This window comes from Rhea americana, unplaced genomic scaffold (assembly GCF_003343005.1).
Source record: "Rhea americana isolate MKP2758 unplaced genomic scaffold, rheAme1 scaffold_32, whole genome shotgun sequence".
Classification (NCBI taxonomy): domain Eukaryota; kingdom Metazoa; phylum Chordata; class Aves; order Rheiformes; family Rheidae; genus Rhea; species Rhea americana.
Window position 1 is genome coordinate 2783914 of NW_028186446.1, and position 23911 is coordinate 2807824.

The 23911-nt window shown below is 37.9% G+C and overlaps 3 protein-coding genes across 7 annotated transcripts in view; 1 reads left to right on the forward strand and 2 right to left on the reverse strand.

Annotated features, from left to right (window-relative positions):
* PEX1 (peroxisomal biogenesis factor 1) overlaps positions 1 to 11260 on the reverse strand; it is a 29662-nt gene extending 18402 nt beyond the window's left edge. For 2 of the 3 annotated variants that reach the window (XM_085310497.1, XM_085310495.1), the window contains exons 1-9: positions 11022 to 11260; positions 8114 to 8257; positions 6115 to 6198; positions 5773 to 5887; positions 4917 to 5683; positions 4489 to 4608; positions 2260 to 2383; positions 1862 to 1968; positions 432 to 532 (exon numbers count right to left, since the gene is read on the reverse strand). In XM_085310497.1, the coding sequence (XP_085166623.1) occupies positions 432 to 532; positions 1862 to 1968; positions 2260 to 2383; positions 4489 to 4608; positions 4917 to 5683; positions 5773 to 5887; positions 6115 to 6198; positions 8114 to 8257; positions 11022 to 11150 (1691 nt within the window). In that variant the 5' untranslated portion in view covers positions 11151 to 11260. Of the gene's footprint in view, positions 1 to 431; positions 533 to 1861; positions 1969 to 2259; positions 2384 to 4488; positions 4609 to 4916; positions 5684 to 5772; positions 5888 to 6114; positions 6199 to 8113; positions 8258 to 10474; positions 10595 to 11021 lie in introns of those variants that run through there. The other variant, XM_085310496.1, reaches the window with a different exon arrangement.
* A 154-nt stretch (positions 11261 to 11414) lies between these two features.
* RBM48 (RNA binding motif protein 48) lies at positions 11415 to 16461 on the forward strand. 2 transcript variants are annotated; one of them, XM_085310499.1, is made up of 5 exons: positions 11415 to 11608; positions 13221 to 13411; positions 13525 to 13670; positions 14636 to 15174; positions 16149 to 16461. In XM_085310499.1, exons 1-5 carry the CDS (start codon positions 11498 to 11500, stop codon positions 16230 to 16232), a joined length of 1071 nt encoding a protein of 356 aa, XP_085166625.1. In that variant the 5' UTR covers positions 11415 to 11497; the 3' UTR covers positions 16233 to 16461. The 2 variants fall into 2 exon arrangements, with proteins under 2 accessions (XP_085166625.1, XP_085166626.1); XM_085310500.1 differs by lacking the exon at positions 11415 to 11608 and adding an exon at positions 11703 to 11888 and having other exon boundaries at positions 12848 to 13411.
* The window catches only part of CLXN (calaxin), an 8231-nt gene continuing 753 nt past the window's right edge, over positions 16434 to 23911 (reverse strand). The window contains exons 3-6 of one of the 2 annotated variants that reach the window (XM_085310501.1): positions 22089 to 22193; positions 20367 to 20518; positions 18171 to 18275; positions 16434 to 16626 (exon numbers count right to left, since the gene is read on the reverse strand). In XM_085310501.1, coding sequence (XP_085166627.1) covers positions 16576 to 16626; positions 18171 to 18275; positions 20367 to 20518; positions 22089 to 22193 — 413 coding nt within the window. In that variant the 3' untranslated portion in view covers positions 16434 to 16575. The remainder of the gene's footprint in view (positions 16627 to 18170; positions 18276 to 20366; positions 20519 to 22088; positions 22194 to 23911) is intronic. The other variant, XM_085310502.1, reaches the window with a different exon arrangement.

Genomic DNA, 23911 nt, shown 5'->3' on the forward strand with positions numbered 1-23911 from the left:
ACKAACTAATGTATTTCCTAAGTTTTGCTTCATGTGAAAATCCCAGCTAAAACCTCCCCAACAATCCCAGTATTCCTAAATACCACACAGCAGTCTTTTGTRCATGACTTAACATCACAAGCCAATGAACTATTTCTTTGAAACTTATGCAACTCTGAGAAGTCACATCCTAGTGTCAAACACTGAACGTTCTAGTACATGAATAGCATCAGTCATGTGAAGTTTTCTATTCACTTCAGTAAGCCTATTCAGAGGACAAAATTAAGCACCCATCTACTCATTTAAAGGTCACTGCTGAGTGACAGCAAGATAAGAAGATACTTAAAGGTGTGCAGTTAAGATCTGGCTTAGCTTTCAAAAAACGTGCATTTTCACCAAATTCTTTTTCATTCCCATTCCCTCCTGTATTTTCTACTATGAAAATGTCTCACCCAAGATGGTTTAGTTTGTGATAAGGAAGGTTCTCATCTGTATCACACATAGGTGGTTGGCTGTCACCATTAGCTTTTCTAGTCAGAGGATGTAAAAGAACCTACAACAAAGAAAAAAAACTACTTTGCATTAACAGTAACTTGAGAAGAAAAAAAAAGGGGTAAAGAAGTAACTAATACTTTTTTAGATTCTGTGAAGAAAATGCTGCATATGCACTTTGCTGAATTTAATTTGCTTGAAATAAAGATGCATTGGTAAAATGGTATAAATATAGTTATCTTCAAAATACAGTCCAACTCTTATAATGATGTAGTGAGAGAACCATGATGAGATGTTAAGCAAAGTGATGTCTAACTCCCTGCTGATTACCCAAGATTATGCAGCTCTCTATCTGTAGGCACACTTCCCTTACACCATGCCTTTCCTCTGCTGTGCTGGCACAGGCACTTATGAAGAAAGAAAGTGAATCAGATCAGGAAACTGATCTGAGAAAATTAGCTTGGTAAAACRTCTGTTTTTTTACCCCCATGCAAGCAAATTTTTCAGTTTAGTTCACCAGGGAGCTAATACGAAAAATGGGGCTGGCAAATACGGCTAACAGAAGGGTCTGCAGATAGGAACAGGCTGGTAGGAGATACTTAAAGTCATCATTGCTATTAAGAAATGCATATTGCCCTTTCATCTTAGTACTAGYCACTAGCATGATTTATCCTTTGTAGAAGTTTCTTGCACTTCTGTATTATCAATAAAATAAAGCTCTTGCTTTAACTTCTGTTGAACAGAAATTTTAAATTTTGCAGGGAAATTCTATTCTGAACACTCAAATGAGACACCTTCATTCTCTGCTAAAATTTAACTGTATCAATTTAAAAGGGAAAAAATGTTATCTCACTACAATAACCATAACCCTGGAGTCATGGGCATGGGTTCAACTAGAATTAATGGAAACAGTAAATTTAGTATTAAACAGAAATACTTATTCTTTTGAGAAAGGAAAAATTTAAGAGACAAAGGACAAAAAAAACTATTAAAAATGCAGCACAAGCTTGGCAGGTTTGGATGGAGAGTATGCTTCATCTCCGACAGAAAGCCATTGCTCTTGCCAGACGCATTGTGATTTTACAATGCTTTATGTACTAAGGAAAAAACAACCAAGTTCAAGGACAGAATATTCAAACTTGCACAAAAGTGACTTTATGCTAATTGATTTTACTGAGAGTTTGATATCAACTATGAAATTCGGTGACTAGCCTGGCATGCATGGACTCTCATCAATGCCTCATGCTACAAAATACAGAGAATACAGATATAATTTAATGAACAGACTGACATTATTTTAAAAACAACATGCATTATATATAATTCAATATATTTTTAATCAAATGTAACAATTTAAGTTACTTGATACCTGATATTATGTGATATTTACTTGTATATTTGTCTTTTGCAGCAAACTGGGACTCAGTACAAAAATATTCTCAGACTTTTCTTCAGTGCGAGTAGGATGAACTACACTAAGGACAAACTCCTCCATGCCTGTAGAAATACAAATGAATAACTGTTAAAACATCACATAAATTAAGTTCTTATTCCTCATAAAAATTACTAGAATAATATATTTTAAATACTAAAAGATAATCTGAAATTRAAGAATAAAAAGGTTAACCATTATTACAGCATAATTCACACTTACCTCTTATCACTGAAATTGTATCTGCTAAATTAAATGGTATATACAGAAATTTAAAGAAGGTATAATGCCTATGTAATTCCATAATGGACAGATAAGACAGCTACAATAACAGCAGAAGACTGTATCATCCTTACTTTCTTTAACAGAGAGATGTATACAGTCTGTGCTGGTCATTATCCAGGGAAGATCATCAGTAGTAGAATTCTGCAGCCAAGAACTGAAAGCAGATTTAACATCATCTTCATGTATATCTTTGTGCTAAATGGAAAAAAGAAAGAGGAAAACAACAAAATAAGGTATCAGCCAGCAAAACTTTCTTTCTTTCTATTCATAGGGCATTTGTTTCTCTCATGGTAGCAGAGATGGAAGAAATGCTAACAGCTTTACTCTTTTAGAAAAAACACCTGGCCAACAATCCCCATTTCTACCACAGCTTTTCTATAGAAGTACCTGTCTAGTACTCGGTACAGCAACTGGATCTTCCACCATCTTTAAAGATTTTACCCTTGCAACACTGATGTGAGACAAGAGATGTTTTTATTCATGTTTTATTCATCTGTACTACCATATCCAAGAGCACTGCTCAGCTCCTGGGTCTGAAAGAGCACCCAGGCTCTGATACTGATAACTGGTACTGGCACTGATACTGCCCGAGACACGCTCTGGGCACTCACTACACCTCTCTCTCCTCTGTACATCCTGCTTCCTATGCAAAGCACATGGGGCTCTTCTAGATAGAGGACACTGACAACMAACTTCAACAGGTAAGCAAACAGATCAAACCTCTTACCCCAGACCAGAGCTATAGCATTTATCTTTGCTGAGTCCCTACTCACAGAAACTTAATTCCTGTCTAAAAAGGGGAAATCAACTGAGATCACAGAAGCAGTGTTCACAAAGGAAAGTGAGAGATGCTGTTGCATTTCTTCTCATATTTTTCTGTTTTTTCCAGAACTACAAACATTTGAACTGGAAAAGAAGGGAGAATTCTGCATTTAATACACATAAAAGCACACAACTATTCCATACGATTTCAGCAAATTACTTTCAGAATACTTATTTCAACTCTAAGACTCGAAGATTAATAAAATAAAATAAATAAAGGAAGACATTTGACCATCCACCTGCAGATACCAAAACAAAATTGAATAACATCAGTAAAGAACTGATTATGCATAAACTCTGAAATGATGGGAAGAGCAGTAATTAAAATTTTGAGGAGCAGCTAATATGGCAAATAATCAGGCCCAGTGTCTTAGTAAAAAAAGCATAACTGCGTGTTATGAAGAAATACATCATGCAAGAGCTACATCTTTCAGTATGTGAGAACTGGTGCTAGTATGTTCTTTTTGGCACAAATTCCCACTCAGTCAGTTGGATGTGTGTCACTTAGAGGAGACTAAAAGGATTTCTGTAACTCTAGAAAATTAATTTTTAGCATGAGAAAAAAAATGTCAGCATTAAAAGGAAGTCAAAACTTAAAACGCACATAAAAATGATATCTTAATTGCCTCTTTATTTTTTTTAAATGAATTCTACTGGGCACTATAATGTTTGAAGAGCATAAGGATGTCTTCTCCTAGAAGAYTTGAAATTAATGTCTCAACTTTAGGATTTTCTCTTTTCATTTTTATAGGTTTACATTTATACCCTTAGAATTTGCTAGGTTGGAACCACTCTATCTTAGATGAGGATCCGGTGCAAAAATACTGTTGATACCCCTTATTTGGCAGCAACTGTTTACACCTGAGACCTTGCTGAAGACCTAATCAAACAGTAAATGCATCTTCTGCCTTAACAATGACAACATGTTAACAAGGACACTAACGTCAAAGAGAAACAAGATGGACAATAGAAATCTTCACAATTTGAGAATACCTGGAGACCGAGTGATTTAACAGCATTCCTCTAATAGTTTGAAGAATGTAGGAGTCAAAATCCAGAAGTTCCGGCCCCTACCTGTCTGTGATACCTCTGTCACCACCACTATACAGAAAAATCACTATAGGTAACATGTAAAATTTATTAAAATATTTACCAAAAGCAAAACCAAGTTCAGTGGATTGATGTTAACAGTATTACTGATTGAAATATAAAATAAATTACTAGATAAACCTTGTTTCAATAGCTCACAATGTTTTCTTAACTTAAATGACTTGCATAGTAAAAAAGTAAGTAATTATTCAGAAAAGAAATTCCTTTGGAATGATGTACGCTACTATCTATGACTAATATTTGAACTATCAAGTTTGGAAGTTTACACAAGTAAAAACCAGACCAACATTGAAAAAGAACTCCTGACCACAGCAACATTATCATTTTTCAATATATGAACAAACGTGTGACCAARAACATCAACTCACTAAGTTCTGTTTGGGTTGCAGTGTAAGAGATGCGGGAATTTTAGGAATAGATTCTACTGACTTAATTCGGACTGCTGAATGCATTTCTATATGTAGTTTCTTTCTCAGACCATCTGGAATCTGTGATAGTTAAAATAAAAGCAAAGAGAGAGGAAATATCAGAAAATAGAACAATTGCATTGCATAATACTGCATACATAGTATAATTTCAGTTTCTTTGTCACTAACAGAACCTCTACATTTGATCATGGATCCAATTTCTTTGTTGTACTCTTCAACGGAATTTAAAAAGAAACTATAAAATTGGTGGAGGTATTCAAAGGTATACCAAGCCTGTATCCCCAAATTACATGTTAACTAGCCAATTCCACCATCATCCAGCAAGAAAATATCTGATAAAAACCCGAAAACAGTACGTTCAAACTGACCCAAACTCTTCCAACATGCAGGGCTTCCTCGCTGCTGCCATGCTTTATGACGCTCTTTAGATCTTCAAACCCATTCCAAACGATATGAACAACAGACTCCTCACTGGATGCCTGACTGCTRCTAGAATGATTTTTGTCTTGTGAGCTAGTCTTATGTTTTTGCTTTTCAAATGGCATATTTTGCTTAGCTTCCTGAAGACGCTGTCTYGGGGAGAGCAGCTCACTAATTTTCCCATAAGAGACTACAGCAGTTGGCTCCAGATCAACRAACTCTAAATTCCATGGAAAAATATGAATAGCATTACATTTCAGGAATGCATGGGTGGCTGATACGTTCTGTACACTGGGTGGCTGGGAATGACATACTCTAAAAATGGAATCCATGTGAATTAAATTCAGCAGTGTGTCTTTGAAGGCTTTCATTTCATCTTTATCACACACAGTCTTCTGTTTCTGCTCAGATGTGMGAGAGAAAATGCTCCCTATAAAATCCCAAATACTTGGCAGAACATTTGAGCCAAGCATCAGGTTTGTATCAGTGCTACTCTGCTCAGGGACTCCCGGCTTTAAGTGAGGCTGCTTGGCCAATGGCTTCCTCAGTGTTTCTTCTTGGCCCAAGGTATTTTTCACAAATCTTYTGAGCAAAGCATCACTTTCTGTGGAAGGCATACTGGTGAGATTTTCTTCGAGTTGCCGTGTTTTGGGGCATATCAAAAGTTCCGTGCGAGGTTCTAATCTCCCATAAGGAGCAGCTGGCATAAGTGTACCTGAATATAAACAAAACACATGAATGAATGCACTCGCTCTTGCAAAACMACCCTCTGGAAGTGCCACAAAGCCCTTCATTGTTGCTTACCAATTTTGATGTAAATGTGAGTATGCTGTTCAACCCATACAGGAAAGATGGCTTTMGGAAATACAATTCGAATCTGGTCAAGAAGGTGTTTTTCAAGAGAAGAAGTGTGCAGCTCCTAGGAAAATTTAGTATCATTAGAAATGAAACCCTTCATATATATTTAAGATTTGTTTGAGGATAAAAACTTAAATACCTCTTTCTAATATACCATTTACAAAATACTATGAAAATTATTGTTTCCTTAGGGGAGGTAAAGGACAAGGGATTGTGCTGAAAACTATATATACCTGTAATCTTTTATCTTTAAGAAAGAGGCTCTGAACAACAGAAGAGTTTTATTACCAGTATTTCCCAATCATCTGCTGAGAGTGGTTCCACTTCTACTTGCTGGCAGGAAGAGACGTGTGAACAGGGTTCAAGGAATACCTAACAAGAAGAAAAACCATTTAGAGGTATTTAACTCCTTATTTTTAAATAAATAAATAAATAAATAAATAAATAAAGTCCCATTTTAAATTCAGCCAAATAACTGAGATCTCTTTCCTTGTATGTTTTCCCTACTTTGAAAATACATTGTCCTAATGACACTAAATATAATTATTAATAGAAGATGAAATTTCAGTGTATTGGAAATGGATTGCATTGGCTATGCTTGGCACTTTGATGTGCCATGAACACAAGTGAATGTGAAGTTCATCAGGAACTTTATCAGCTARTATAAAACAACACATCTGAAAGCATTTTGATCACAAACTTTTTTTTTTAATGTTTTTTTAAAAAAATGTATCGTTTCACTTTATTTTGCCCAAATTTACATAAGGCAGAAATAGCTGAACAAACAAGGGAAAACAAACAAACAAAGTTCTTTTATCAGGGTTCACAGAAAGCATCCCCAATTCCACAAAACAGCTAACAGCTTTAAGATCCTGTGTATCAGAAAGAATGAYAGAAGCTGTTGTGGCTTAGGGAAAATATGTCTTTTCAGAGCACCTTAAATCCATATTTCAAAAACTAATTTTACCAAAGGTTCCATTGGACAGAAAATAAATTTCAAACAATATCATGTCATACATTTTAAAATAATCTTAAATAAACTTCTCCTGAGATAAATATTTCTCAGAGGRCAGGTAACTAGAGATAGTTTTATTTGGACAGTTTTTATAAAAGCAACAATTGATTTTAAATTCTTGTGCGTCCTAAGTTTGAAGCAAAAGTTGTGAAAAAATACCTTCTCCCCAAGGTAGTAAATTAAAGAAAGTGAAACACAGTAAACATGTACTTTTTGAAGTCAAAAAAACAGTGAAACTACCTAATTGGTCATTCAGCTATATAGATGATTATTTCCTGGCAACAGCTGGATAAGGCTTTTACTAAAGTTTTTTGTCAACTTTTTTTTTTCCCTGTTGAAGGCTATTAATTGTTAGAACAGAAAAGGCCAGTTACCTGGCCACTGAACTAGTAAATCTTACAATTCTGCAAATAGACACATCTTTTCTAGAGAGAAAATATTTGTTAAAAAGTAAACATGCTAATATAATACACTGCTTTGAGTCATGTCCTCTGATGTGATTTTGCTGAATAAAAATTACCACATAATAAACTATGCATATATGAATATATGATACAATAACATTGTGAAGAATAGTACTTTTCTACGCTCATTGATTTAACTCTATCTATTAAAATAATAATAAAAAAAAAAATCTTGGATGCTGAAATGTTAACAGTCCATGACAGATATCTTTGGCTGTCTTCTGGGCATCTGTCCAACTTCTCTGCACTAAGAGAATCATTTAAACAGGAAGTTGAAAACACTGTCCAAGAGTAAGAAAACAGTAAGCTAAATTAAATATTCAAAGAAAGAGGACATGGGGATATATGATGGAGGAGGATAAGAGGSTGACAATACAAATCCAATGCAAATCAAACAAGAAGAAATACAGAGCAAGTCAATAATTATTTAAAAAATGACAGGAACTCCAGGCAGAATAATATTTTTATGAAAGAATTCCCAACTTATTTAATTGCTTCAAAGTCTGTTTTCCTAAAAATAATGTCGCTGCAGAGAGTGGCTCGACCCTGCAAAAAACTACCCACAAGCCTATCTGTACATGATTTAAGTAATTGTAATGATTTTATGAACAAATCTTTTCATGGTTGAAAAACGTTTCACAAAGGTGAATGCTTCTTATCTGACAGRCATCAATGAAGTAACTTGGAGCTGAATGACCAAACGAAACAAGATGTAAATCATTATGTCTTCAGGGATCTTGCATTATACTTTCCATATTTAAAAAGAAAAAAAGAAAAATGAAAGAAAAGAAGAAATTGCATTTCAAACCTGTTCTCCATCTGTAATGCCAAGTTTCTCTGCTAATTGCCTGTTAATCTCTGCAATATTTTCACYCTGGTGACCTCGATGCCTGATTTCCATCCAGCTCAAAAATATAGGCTGATGACCACCAGAAACTTTCACAGCTTGGCCCTATTAGTATCAGAGAAATAAAATAAATTAGTATCAAACAACTTAAATAAAATGATTATTATTCAGACTAAAGCACATATCTGATCAGAGAGCTGAAAAGAATTCAAAATATTTTCCAGCTTTTACATGTTCAATTTCAATGAATATTCCAAAACTATAATATACAATGTTTACAATGTTTCTATTAAAGGTAACAGAAAATTTTTAGTTCTAGTGCAGTCAGTTTCCTCACCACCAAGACTTTCCTCAGAACTCTTCTCCATGTTACCTATCTGTACGACATCCAATACAGAATTTCTTGGTGGTTTCAATGTTTAAACAGCTTTCAACACTTATGTAGTCTGTTTTTAAGTATATCCTCTTCCCTTTTTCTGTATAATAAGCTATCAACCAAATACCCCACAGAAACATATAATTACACACTCTTATTTCCCACATAGGGGGGAACATATGTATATGATTAAGTTTCATATGCACTTTAATACATTCAWTATGGACTTTAAGAGTGTTGCCATGAGCTGGGAAATATTTAAAAAAAATGTTATATTGATTTTGCCCAGACTATTGTACAAATAAGTAAGCAGACTTATTTTACATGCATGAGTTTGCAAAATTAAGGTCATAAAAAACAAATTATAATCATATTTGATATAAATGATTCATTAAAAAAATACACCACTCAAAGTAAAATGCAAGTTGCATTTCTATGCAACGGAACTCGCACCATTTCTGGTGCGAATAGARCTTAAATATCATTAAAGACTAAGGCACTCAATGTCAAAATTTAGTGTACTAAAATCTYGGTCAGGTTTGAGTAAAAACAGTCAAAGATTTATTGGTCTCATCAAGCTACAGACACTCACAACAGTTTTGATGGATTACAGAAAAGAAAGTAACTATGCCTGAAGAAAAAGTAGAGAGCATGAAAATGCACCATTATTACATGTTTACAAAAACAGATATCACTCCAATTCTGGGATCATTTCTTAYATTTCTATCTCTTTCCTGTGGCTTTTTCACGCTTTCCAGAATGTCTTCAGTTATCCTTTGTAGAAATCTCTTAAACATTTTGAAATGCTCTCTGTTATCGCATTACAAGCTCACAAGTCACACAAACTCAGACCAAAGTGCTAAATCTCTTTCAGAACCTCTCTCAAATGTCTCCTTTCCAAACTAAAAAGTTAATATATTCAATTTCTGTATAAAGAAAKACTGTATCCTACATTGTATCATTCTTGCTGCCATTTTCTGTATTTATTTCAAAAATGACTTATCTTTATGAAATCAAGTAACATAGACAACAATCTGCTTAAGATTTGGATACACCACAGACTTTCATGTTAATATAGTGATGTTTTTATTCTGCTCTCAACTCCTACCCCATTAATTTCAAATATTATTTGATTTTTTTAGTAACTTCTGAAAGTAATTTTGGAGAACATCTATAATGGTTCCAAGATCCTCTTACTCAGCATAAGATTTATTTTGCAACTCATCCTTGTATTTTCAGTTGAAGTTCTTCTTGATGGGCTTTACCCTTCACTTGAAATTGAGTTTCTTAGGCCATTTTAATATCCAGTTACCTAATACCTTCTGCAATAAGATTTAGATTTTGAATAAATTTAATTCTTATATAGACTTACTGAAGACAATCTAATCATATAATCATTTATCCACCTTTTAATATTTTTATTCAACAGATAGCATTTCATAGGCTATTTCTATGAAGATTACACAGAGCTCACACASTTCCATTTTGCTGATTCTGTGAGAWAAGAAAATCCTGCCATAATCAACTGTGTACAGGAGGAAACTGCAARCTGTTAAAGAAATTACACTCCTTTTTCCTATCTCTTGAAGGCAGAATTGTAGCACAACCAGAGTCTGTAGCAAAGRAATGAAGCTAACACCTATACTGGAMTTTTTGTAACGTGCACCTGTCCATCCCCGCACTTTACCAATGCCCCATTACCATCTCTTCTAGCACTCTGCAGGAAAACCAGCAGCTTTTTAACAAACCTAGGTAATTTTTACTGCTGCGAGAGGTCTTCCTTGACCATGGGAAGTCAGGATAATATTACAGGCTACGTTTCCGAATCTCCACGCGACCGTACACCGAGTTCRCGTACTCTAGCCCGCAGAAGGTGTAAGAGGATTGCACTCCTGCTCTGCTCTCCAGGTCCTTTCCAGTTTTGCCCTCTTCACCTGCTCACTCACCTGCTGCTTCCTCCCCCCGCGCTGCCTGTTGTGTCACCAACGGCTCAGTTACCAACTTCTGTACCCGGCACGATGGACGCACACAGGCTTTCACGCGTTTCCACGGGCGAAACGCGATTTCAAACGCGAGGGACGCTTCCTGCGACTGACCCAGGCCTTAGCAGGACGGCACGAGGCCCGGCCGCACAGAAGCGCCCAGCCAAGGACGCGGCTGCGAAGCCCCGCGGCGCTGCCCAGGGCACCCTGCAGCCAGCCCGGGCGGGGAAGGCCCCGGCGGGGGGGGGCTCCCCGCTGCTATGGCAACCAAGCTGCTTCTCCGGGGGGGGGTCCCACCGCCGGCAGGGGGGGAGGGGAGGCGCCCGCTCCTCGTCACCATGGCGACAACGCAGCTGGCAGGGGAGAGATGACGTCAGCAGCGAGGGAGAACAGGGCTGCGTATCGCTATGGCAACGGGATGCCGGGGGTAGAGGAGAGACCGCTCTCCCATAATCCTCCCCGCCCCAGGAGCAACCCTTCGCCCAGGCCCCGAGCGGCGCCTTCCCGGTACCTGCTGCAGGCGGAGATGAGAGGCCAGCACGGACGGCAGGTGCAGGAAGCAGTCGCGGGTGCCGCTGAGCGCCACCGTCACCGCAGCGACTCCCGCTCCGCCTCCGCCGGGGTTGCCGCTGCCCCACATCCTGGCGGGCAGCCCCGCGGCCCGGCGCCGCCGCGCGCGCCCGCTCCGCCCTAGAGCTCCGTGAGCAGAGCGGGCAGGCTAGGCCTCCGCCGGACCCCTCCTCCCCCGCTCCCCCCGGCACAATGGTATGGCCCACAGGCAGCCAATAGGGACGCGGCATGTACCAAGTCCCTCCTTCGGATTGGCTCCTCTATCGAGGGCTGCAGCTCGTTCTGTCTGGCTCGTCGCCGCCGTCACTCGCCTCCTAGTCGGAGCCAATGAGAATAAGGCAGGTGTCCTGTCTGATTGGCCGCTCTCTCGGGGAGCGGCTAGAGCTGCCTCCGTAGGGCGCGGTGGCCGATGGGAAGATGGCGGCAGCCGGCGGGGCGCTGGGGGAAGCTTGCCGGCATCACGCGCAGCTGGGGGCCTGCGAGTCGCGCGCCAAGTACCGCGAGGGGCGGAGGCCGCGCGCCGTGAAGGTGGGGCCGCCGCGGGGGGGAGGGGAGGGGCGGCGGCGGCTGTGTCCGGCTCCGGCGGGGTCTGCGGGGCGCGGCGGGTCTCCGCGTCGCTGGCGTCCTTCAGCGGAGGGGAAGCGGCTCTTTCGGCTCAGCTCCCGCTGCCTTCCTCGTCCGAACTTCCCCGGAGAAGTTTATTTCCGATTCCTGAGGCAGAGCGTCTGCGCAGGCAGTTACGGCGCGCTGACGGCCCGGCGCTGCCGCCCCGCCAGTGGCTGCGGCGCCTGGAGCACGCGGCTGTGCAGTACGTGCGGCCCCTGCCCCGAAGGATTTGCAGCCTTAGCGGGCTGCCTGTTTRTGCACAAAAGCAGCAGGCGCTAGCAGGAACTGCTAGACTTGAGTCTGATAAAACTAGTAACCCCCAACTTGTACCTTGTAAAYTAGTCGGTTAGAAATGCATGTGGCATGAGTAGCCCAGTTTTATGCAAAACAAAAGCAATTGAGTGTAAAAAAAACTTCTGAAGCTGAACATTGCGGTTATTAGCTAACACAGGTGGGAACGCAGCATCGCTGAACTCCGCAGGACTCCTTACATGCACAAGGCTGTTGTGTTCCTGCAGCCGTGCCCAGCAGCTCCTGCTAAGATTCAGAGAAGGGCGTTTTGAAAGAATGCTGGATTTGCTGTGTGTGTGCAGTTAACGTACTGTGTGCAGTACAGGTGTGCTCTAGGGCTGACTTGGGAAAGAGAATGGCTAGGAATAAGCTGCTGTGACAAGAACAATTTCTGCAATATTTGTAGAGGGTGCATTTTTATGATTGGCATTTTGAGAGCTGATTCCCTGAGTGGTTCCCTCTGGTCCTGCATTTGCTGGCTTTTGTAAAAGATGTGCATCTCATGCAGTCTAAATGTTTTTTAACAAAATCGTAATGATTTTTAAAAAACCTTGTTACAACCAGTTGTTGCATATAGACTGAGCTGTCAAAGAGCTTTCCTTGGATTTTCCTTTCTGCATTGTTATGCTACAGTCATTATGCAAAGTAGAAAGGAATTTCTGCTAACTTGCTAGGGAAAATGTTGCAGCTCTCAGCAGCTTATTGTATTTGTGTCTCAAAGTATCCTGCTTGATCACGCTAGCAGGGACAGCTCTGTACACACATGATATGCCCCAAGGAATCACAATATTTTCTCCCTGCTTTGCTTGCATTGTCTCTCTGCCTTATAAGCAAAAAAGATTTTATGAGATTTGTTCTTTATTTTGACAGTGCCTCATACTAACTGGCTACTTTTTAGTCTTGCAAAAAAATCTAGAGAGTTGGAGTACTTCTGTTCACTGAATAAAATTTATGACCTGGTGAAGAATGTGTCAACTCAAATTTGTGTCCTCTCTTGAGTAACAGATTGAGTTCAGTGCCTCTCAGTGATGAAGAGGTCCCGGAAAACTCCATCTATCTTTTTGCAAAGGTCCTAGCTTACTGCTTCTGCCAGAGTCCAAAGTGGACTCTGAGAGCCCAGAGTGAGCCCTTCAGTGAGAGGGTCTGAGAAGCAACAGATAATGCAGAGAAAATTCTTGTAATTGTTACTTTAGTACAAAAGTAAGAACACGAACCCTTTAAATACTGTGTTGTATTTTTTCAGGTTTATACTATCAACTTGGAATCTCGTTATTTACTAATACAAGGAGTTCCCGCATTAGGTGTCATGAAGGAATTAGTTGAACAATTTGCATTGTATGGTGCCATTGATGAGTATCATGCTCTTGATGAATATCCAGCAGAGCAGTTTACTGAAGTTTACCTTRTAAAATTCCAAAAACTGCAATGTGCAAGGTACTGTACAGGGCAATGTCTGCCTTTTCTTGTCTTGCTCTTTTACACCTGTTAAGATTTTAAGCGTTGAAATGACAGTCTCAGTTTTGCTAATACAACTCAATTTCCTTCAGGGTGGCCAAGAAAAAAATGGATGAACGAAGTTTCTTTGGTAGCTTGCTACATGTGTGCTATGCTCCAGAATTTGAAACAGTCCAAGAAACTAGGGAGAAGTTGCAGGATAGAAGAAAGTATATAGCAAAAGCAACAAATCAAAGAGGTTTGTAATTAATGTCCTATAGATCTAACATACCATTTCTGTGGTGAGTAGGTTAAAAGTACCCACGATAAAAGAAAGTATTTTGTATTCAACTGTTTTAAAGATTCATTTTAAATATGCTCCCAGAGACATCTTTCAATATTTGGAGGACTATATACTTCTGAAGCAATTTTTAGGTTTTGGTTGATACAAAAATAAAAAATGCACAACTTCTAATACTTCACTGTTTCATTCCCTTTGCATTTTCTACTCTAAATGTTACCAGAAATTTCCAGCACTGGTCAGGAAATTTGAGGTCATCTTTTTACCCTTGTTCCAGCTTATTCAGGCCGACCAAAAGTGAAAAAGTATAGTAAGGTGACCAAATCCAGAAGCTTTTAACAAAAAACTTCTCTAGCCTGCGTATTGGCATGGGAGGAATGTTGAAAATGGACTGGGTTTACAGGGAGTGGAGCTGCAACACTGCAAAGTTCCCAGGCTGCACTTAAGTATGGGCAAGTTATGAAATACTTCACAAATGCACAAATTGCAGAGCACAGCCTTCTCCTTTCTTGTGCTTTTATGATCATATTAAAAATTATGTAAGAATATACTTAAAGGGTGTTAAAATCACTAATTTTTAACATCACAAAACATGATTTCTGATGTTTCAAAACACGGGCTATCCTTGGAATCATAACAGGAGGTAAAAAGGTAAAAAAAAAAAGTGATTTTGAACATTAGAAATATTTTCGTCATATTCTCAAAACTGCAGAAATGCTTCTGCTCAGGCTTTCCTCATAAATAGAGAGACTAGGCTGGAAAACTTCAGTTTGAAAGGTGACACTTAGGAAAAAGCAATGACTGAACRGTGACTGGAAATGAAATATTGGTAAAGCTTCTAAAATTCTTGCGTGTTAAATTGTTTTTTTATATATTAGAACTAGCAATGACATTTAAAAAAGCTACCTTTTCTTCTTTCAAAGATCGCTTTCTTGTAAAGAAAGTAGAGGGGCCCAAAAAGATCATCTCAAAAAAATCAGAGCATGACTGTCAGTGGACTACATCAGAATCCWATGCAGCTGGTACCTGGGATCCATCTCCTTGCTTTCCAAATTCTCACACGGTACCACAAAACAAAGGATATCCTTCTGGGAGTCATAATCAGAGCCAGTTKATACTTCCCCAGAATGTCAGTCACTGTGCTGAAACTTCTGGGTACTTTGGTCAAAGCATGTCCTTAACTCAAAACGTACAACCAGGAGGACCTACTCTACGAGTTTCTTCAACGCAGCAAAGAACAGTCCCAGTCGATAATGGAATCGACAGGTTTATGCCTCGTACAACTCATCTACAAGAACGTAAGAGGAGGAGAGAGGAAGGTAACAAGTTTGCCCTCATGGGAACATACATGGAGAGTACTGAAGTCATTATTGGTCCACAGCTACCGGAAGTACCTAAGGTGGATATGGATGATGATTCATTGAATACTTCAGCTACATTAATTCGAAATAAACTGAAACAGGTATGGTTTCTGAAGCTTCCGGTGTTTTTCACTTTCAGACATACACGTTCTGTGCTTGTTATCCATAAAAACAAAGACCCTAATATAATTTAATTCAACATTTGTCCAGTATTATTTGTTTATTTGGAACTTAAAACTAGTGCTCTGACTACTTAACTCTTTTATCATGCAGAATATTTCAGGCCATTCTACTCCGTACCTCTTAAGTCATTCCTGATTTTCAAAAGTATGTTAGTACTTACAGCTTTGAAAATACCAGTGTGGTCCTAAACAGTCCTTAGTAAATGACATTTTTTTTTCGCAGAGGGGAGGCATGATAACCTTGCAGGTAGTCCTACTGACTCAAGTGTGGTATTTATATCTTGGATTTGATTGGAAAGGGGTGGGAAAAAGTCAGAGTTGAATGTAATTTTGCCTGAACATCTGCTATAACATTAAAAGAATACAGAACTACAAATACTATGCTGATACATTTCAGGGTATCAAGCTTTTTGTGGAGTATGTTAATGAATCAGTTGACAAGTCAAACATTCTTGATGTAACTTGGTGCTTACATTAAGAAGAGTTTTCTTGACTAGAACTAACTAGACTGATTTGAAAGGAAAAACCTCTGGTCGTATTGACTTAAAAAGGGTGCTAAACTTTACTTTGAAACACCTCTAGTATTGAGAGAAGTGATAAAATGTGTAATAGCCCATCACTGAATCTCTGAGTTCAGTTTGTGAGTTTAAAATACAAACTGGTATTGCTAACAGACTTGTATTTTCTGAGGGTTTCACATCCTTTATCTTGCGTCTAATGCTGTCTGGTGGTTTCCCCCCTGCTTTTCTACAGGAAATTTTAATACAAGTGTAAATACAATGATACGTTCCTCCTAATACCAAAAGACTGGATAGCTGACCTTACTCTAAAATTAACATAAAGAAGGAATAGTTGCAGTTTACTGAGAGTAGATTTTTTTTTCCCCAATCTAGGTGGCAGATTCTGTTTCAACATGTGTGGAAAAGCCAAAGGATAGTTCAACAAAGCCACTTGTAAAGCAAAGAAGAAGAATATAGATACTGCTGGCAGCATCTTTCTACAGTCTTCTTTAAAGGATAGTTTAAAATATATTAGGAATGTCAAAAATTATAAAATATTTTGTACTGTATTTCAAATCAATTCCATATTAAAACTGTATGTATTTTTTCCTGGAATGAACAAAAAATTGTTGTAATCTTGTCCTGTGTGCTTCTCAGGAAAGAACTGTATTTATAAAATGTAATCAACCTCTGTTTATTCAGTAGCTTTTACAGTAAAGAAATATTAAAATTTAGTAAGTTTTGAGTTATTCCTGCTTTTACCATGTCAGGAAGAATCATTAAGAAAAAGAATTCTTACAACAGTATTTCATCAGCTGGACTACAGTTCATTAGTTTCCTGGAAAGTTTTCAGTTCAAATGCCATACTGCTCTGTTTTAAGAAAAACAAAAACAAACAGTAATTAGAGGATTTACGTTAGTCAGAAAATGRTGCTAAACTGAAACTTGTAAGAAGATAAAGTCCTTAAAGAGTATCTTAATTCCAATATTATTAAATTAGCATTCAAAAGCATTACTTGGGTTTTGGACCCTAAATTTACATATTTGCACATACTTTAAGTCAAATGTCAAGAATGGCTATGTTCTTGCTGTTCAGTTGTAGAGTTGGCTGGATTTTGTTCATGTAAAGCTCATAACTGAAATCTGCTTGTGACTTTTGGGGCTTGTAAGGATACGTAAATAGAGTTTCTCCTTTAATAATGAAACTAGAGACCAGTCAKGTAGGGCTACAGAATAGAGGACACAGAATGGAAGTGTGAAACAAGCTGAATGGTTGCATGATTTGCCTGAACTACATACCAGCTTTCTCACTAACTTTGACAGAAGGTAAGTAATTTCTCTGTGCTTATTAGAGAATCATTAATTTTGTTCAGAAAACTTAGATTTTCTAATTATTCATTTGCTATTAAAAGAGAGTAAGAAAAAAAAAATAAAACGTAGTATTTAACTTGGGATTTCCCAAACTGCTCAAAGTCTTGACAGTCTGCCAAGAGAAGTATAACATTTTGGAAACAGCTGCTTTGCAGGGAACTAGAGATCATATAGCTTGCAAGTCCTAGACTCTCTTCCTGTCTTTCAGCCTGCTAGACAGGGGAGCTGGCAGGAACTGTAGGTTTCTAGCAAATGAAAACTTGCCTTGTTTTCAACAGTCTCTCAGGACTTTACTGTTTCTATCAATCACTGCATGTATTTCGAAATTTTGTTTTTCATCTCTACTTACAGTATTTAGAACTGAAATGCAGTTCAAAGAGAGTAATGGTTGTTGGATTAGGAAAAATTAATACATACACAGCAGAAAAACTCTCTTCATTTTTAACCAATTTGACTTAATATTGAGGAAATGAGCATGTCCTAAATTAGCATCTTTCAAGAAAAGGTTACCTCAGAATCAAACTAGATGTACTGCTAATAAATAAAGCCCAGCTGGACAGAATTTAAAGATGGCAATATCACACTCTGAGATGGAGAAGTGTCAAGGTGTTTTTTTTTCAGAAAGTTATGCCACTGTCTACCTAAAGATGCTGTAAAGTGAGGTGATAGTAGTGACAGTGAAGAAATAAAAATGAAAGTTGCATTTTCAAAGAGCTTTCAGGTRAACTTCAAAAGAATGGTCCATTTTTTCTTATTTTCAAGGGGTGCTTATTTAGGATCATTCATTATATTGCTGTCCTGGGACAGCAGTACTGCATAACTGTGTTCTTTTTATATCCTCTGGTATCAGTTTTTGACTGTTTAAAGAACCATCTGTGCTTATGAAAAGTAGATGTGAATTCAGCATATGCGAATCTTGCAGCTGGAACAATTTATCAGTTGAATTCAGGAGGCCCTATGTAGTGACAACACCAAAATTATATGTCCCCTTAACAATGACAGAGAAGCTATTTGCACATTCTTTTTAACTCAAAGCTGATATACCTTTATATCTGGCAAACATGGTCCAAAGGCTTCTAAGAGAAGACTTTCATCTCTGACAGCTTTTTCAAAGTCCAAAAAAGAAAGCTTGCCATCATGATCATAGTCCTGCAAAAGGAGGAAAATGTTTTAGCAAGTATGGTTACTTGAAGTAGCAGTATTTTTTAAAAAACCACTGTTATTTACATGGATTCTATTCTTAGTTTAAATGTAGACTGTATGAATGTACTTTAGGCCAGCAGTTTCTGCTCAGACATCTGTATACTTTGCTTCTATGTAAGGCATAAATGGTGGAACAAGCACAACCGTCTCTTATGTCTTTGCTAACAGAATTTCACAGAAAGCAAAACTTAATGCTGGAAAGAGGTTGAGCTGAGAATTGTGTGGCCATATCTCAAGCACCATTACACTGAAATAGAAATGGGGACTTAAAAGTAGGAAAAAAAATGGTAAAAGTTTGTAAGGTATATCCTGTATATGTTTTTACATCATGAATGTACCTGCACCAAGTTCATGAGACTGGAGATAGTGGTGTACACTAATTCCAGCGAGCCCCCTTCATTCTTACTGCAGAATCACAGCAGAATATTCCTCTGGGGAAAAATTATTGTTTTTAATATTTCTGCAACTTGAAAACGTCCCATTTCTGTGGACATGGAAGCTTAAAATACTGAGTGAAGTTACAGTCATCAAACTTTTCTGAACCCTGTAAAATTAAGGCTTTAAGTGAAGTTAAATGGAGGTGGGGGAAAAAGGTCAGTCTACAAGGCTCAAGACCAACCAAGTTTTGAAAATCAAGCCAATGAACTGTTAAAACTGGTAAATAACATGCAGGGAGCACAGGTTCTAATGACTAGAAAAGCAGAGGCAAGCTGCTATGTAGGTAGAGAGAGTCCTGAACAAGAAAGCCTGCTGCTTGATGTTTAAGAGAAACTGAGAAATTGGTATGCTCTACATTATACACTCCTCAGTACAGGGAGGAGCCCTGCATGAGCATATTCCTTACAAATATTCTTTAAGTATGAAAATTCTCTTTATTCATGGAATTGGACATATGTTTAATCATGATGCAATTGTATCTACAGACAGTTGTTCAAAACCAATTTCTTCTTTGAGTGATGGGCTCCACATAGATTCCTTTTTAGATATCTAACTAGTAGTTATTTAGTCATTTGAGATGAGCAGCAATATCCTACTCAGACAACTGTCCAGCAATCAAATCAGGACTGGACATTCTTCAGAGGTTCCTCAAGCTCTTGAGGAAATGCCAATACAGGCACATGTTCAACTTATTATATGTTCTTAMATATATGAGGATTTCATGAGGTCTAGTGGATACAGCTCCAGCTTGGACTTAAGCAGCTCATTTATCAGCTGCCTAGAACATGATAGAGTTTGTTCTGGATGCAATCTAGGAAAGCTGAGGGTGCAGGTGCCTCAAAGAAAGCAAGCAATAACTTGCTTTCTGTAGGAGATAATTCTTCACAGGGCTGAGTCCACTAAGGGTAAGAGCTACAGGTCAGCTAAGGGTGTGCAAAAGGGATGGGCTTGGGAAATAAAAAGGAGATTAAATAAAAAGATTGGAGATTGGAGAGCTGAATTGAAGAKAAATTTTTGAATAATGCAGTAGGAGGAGAGAGGATGTTTCTTGACTCCATGAAAATGTTGAAACACAGCCCCTGGCTAATTTGGGTAGATTTATCATGTTGAGACAAGTTTTACATGAATAACCCTTGAAGTTATTACTCTAACAGAACATATAAATTGCATAAATACTTTTAATGGTCAATTGATAAAATACTTGAAAAGTTTACATAATAAAGTTACTGAAGATGCCTAATACTGGAATGAATACAGATTATTCTTTTGAATTACCTGCTTTTGCTTTGATGGGGCATACATGTGTGTATGCACACACAGGCACATACATATCCTAATATAYGCATGAAGTTTATAATACATTATCATAATGAACTAATAGTTATATATTAGGATACTGACTGGGACTCACTAGGTATGGATTACATCTATGTCTTTTCTTAGAAGGCTTGTTTATCTGAAGTACATAACCAGCTCTGCAACTCAGAATCTCACTGTAAAGCACTTAAAAAAAGAAAAAAAAAACTCATACAAATACTCTAAGGTTCAATTAACAGATATTTGAAAGACACTCAAGTATCACAATGGGAAATTACTTACCATTTTCTTCAGTGTTATTTCCACTAAGTCCTTAACTCCCTCATCAGGATCTTCTTCTGATGGTTGTTTGAGCAGGCTATTTTTCAGCATATGAAACATTTCCTCTCGTGAAATGTATCCATCGCCGTTCAGATCATAAACTTCAAAGCAATCTTTTCAAAAGATAACTTAATTAAAATTTCATGAAAATTATATCATTCACCATTAAAGCTGTTAGCTATAGACAGAAAATATAAATTGTGTTTTACACAATAAGTTTTCAGTCACATTCACCACATATAATATTCATATATAATATATATATCATATTTTGATACCGGTCAATTATTAGCTATTTACCCTTTGTGTTAAAACCTATTTCTGATCAGATATATAATAAAAGTTTACCGAGAATATAGTGACTTACGGATCTTAGCTTTTTTAGGAGTAGTTACTTAGATTATAAATGAAGGTTCTACTTTAGAAGCCTGATTTCCCAAGGGTGAGATAAAATGTTTACATTCGAAGGACTCTGAACCTACAAGATATGCCCAGGTATTTCAGAAGCTGAGTTAGAAAAGTAGAGGGAAAGGAAAAATGAGCTATGCTAGCACAGAAAGGATAACTAAAGTATYCTTTAATGCAAAGAGAAAATCTCTGTAACAGAGCACTTCTAGTATGAGGGCCTTCATAATTTCTATTTGTTTCTTCCTCCCTGGGAACACAAATTGATGACCACATTAAATTTAATCATTTTTTTAAAAACATAACTTTTTAGACAGTTTTGGAGCACAGAGGTTTTCTCTTGCCAAAGGCTAAGCCTACACTGAAAAAAACTGTTCTGGCAAGCATTTTTAACTATTTATAACAGATGACACTGCTATTGCATTACACACCTGTATTCCTCAGCACTTACCTCTGCCTATCTCTGCAGAATGCACATTCTGCCTATTTTATTGCTCGTGGTTATACTGATGTACTGAGTTTCTTTCCAAATACACATCCTAGGAGTGTGATACCCCAAGCTACCTTTCAGTGCAATGCTGTATGATGCATTTATATCATGCATTAGGGATGGCTGATGCTGCAACCAGGGAACAATGGAGACAACATGCTGTAATCCTCCTTTTTCCATCATGTCCCCCACTCCCACACTTTACTTTTTTGCTGCTTTTTAAAATTCTAGACTTCTTGCAATTTTTCCCCATCATCTTTCTCCATCGTTACTCTGGATGTTCTCATGATCACCTTGCAAACAACTCACAACTTTTAAGTCTATGCTTCCAAGCTGAGGAACTGCTAGAATTAATGCAACTGCTGCTGTGTCCTCATCATGCCAGTGACTGAATGTTGGCACTGGTCTTAGTTGGCTTGAGGAAGATTGTATTATTCAGCCAACAACAGCTTTAAGTTACATCTACATATTTCTAAGTTGTGTGTGTCAATACGGAAACATATATTTTGTCAAAAGTATATACCTCAGAACAAGCTTTAGTTCAAAGATAGCTTTGCTTTGTCAGTGACAAAATAAGGTTGTAGTTATGATAACAGCAGTTTACGCAGATTAATCTCAGAGAAACCTTTTCAGAACTCAGTTCCGTGGCGTTAAACTACAGAGGAAAACTCACAAATTACCAAAAACCTTACAAGTGAGGAAAATAATAAACTAATTATGAAAGTGATGTGCAATTTAATATAGGTTCAATGATTACTACTAAATACTAGTGTRCAGATAAACCTTACATTTAATCTTTTCTTCTAATGTCCCCCGAAGAAATATTGACAAGCCTTCCACCCATTCTACCACATTGACGCAGCTGTCGTTGTCTTTATCAAAAGCACGGAATACTGAGAAGTATATCAGATATATTTTATGCAATAAGGAAACACAAGCAATATTTTCTTGAATTCAGCAAAAATATGAGCACATTTTTGTCTGAAGGTATKTTTTTGCTTTCATCAAAGCATGATTACCCTTCCTGGATCCTTCTAAGCCATAATAATGAAAGGGAGCCCACCTCTCAGTCTAYTGATCTACCCCTCCATAGTCCTGCTGGGATAAGCCATTTTGTTTGATCTGCTGCTTTCCTAGCTTATACAGCTACAGGAAGTATGCTTTCATAYAGGCATAAACCAAATAGCCTATGTTACAGCATATTTGCATGTGGTAGAGGATTTTAATTACTAGGTTTTGTATCAGAAAATCTTGGAGAAAGAAATCCTACAAATAATGCACATTTATTTTAAATATACCAAGAAAAACCACCTTCTGTCTTACACATACCAAAGTCTTTTTTCCTCTCTCTTTCCTGTAATAGGAAATGTAACCTTACAACTTAATTATCAGTACAGCCTGTGACATAGTAATTCGGACCCAAGATACAATGCAAAACCATCAGTCAACATCAATTTCTAATTAACATTCTAAATTGTTAATTAGTAAGTTGGCTACAGGAACACCTGTACACAGAAAGCTGAAATACTGTGTACATAGGAGCCAAACATTCTGGAACTGGAAAATAATAGATTTGCCTTTGCAGTCTTAAATCAGCCCCTTTTGTATGTAAGCATTACAATAATCTTTAACGATGGGTCTCTATAACATTTTTTCCAAGAGATACTTGATATGCATAAAATGGCATTCTCATTTAAATACTTCCTCTGCTAGAGGAAAGGAGAAAGCTGAAATAACTGATGGCCCTTCTTGACATCAGATTGGAAGAGATGGCGGATTCATGCTCCTCCTCCACAATCTCTGCTAGAAAAGAGCCTTTATGTCARAGATTTTGTGCTACTTCCAAAGCATCTGCAAATACGTGTATTTTATGCATCTTTGAAGACAATATAAAGCAATAATGTTAGCTCACTATTCTCATCTAGCTCTACGGTTTGACCAGTACCTTCAGTGCTGTTCACAGTACCTCTATTCCAGAAGCTAGTAACAAAACACCTTTCTGGGACCTTCAGGTTTGGGACAGAGCTTTGGACTGGCAGTAATGACTAGACCTCCCTGTGGGATTATGGGAGAAAAAAARGGAAGGTGACACAATGCTGCCCTCTTCTGTCCTGACACTAAGGATGACTGGGATAAGGGCAGCCACATGATAGCACTACAACTACCTCACCTGCACTTCTCCCTTGTACAACAGTGTGAGCTGAGATGCAGGGCAAATYATTCCATATAAAGAAAAAAAAGATACCTCTTTGGTATCAAGCAGCACCCATACCTAACTTTTCCTTTGCTCTACTGACATGGATGAGAGGACAGTATTTTATTCAGGCACACTCATCTACTGGCCTCCAAAAGCTTCCCATTCTTCCCTCTCGTCAACAGCATACCGATTTTCCCCTCCCCACATGGACCATCTGGATACCATTTGCAAATCGTGCTCTCCATGGCTTTACCAACTAAACTCATGCTTGCAACTGCACAATAACCTAGAACTAATGTAGCAACTGCTGGCATATAATTTTTCTTCTGTCAACTTTTTCTGTAGCCATCAAAGGCATTTTGTCAGTAATAAGGAATCAGCATTCTTGCAGGAAAAAAAAAAAAAAAAAAAAAA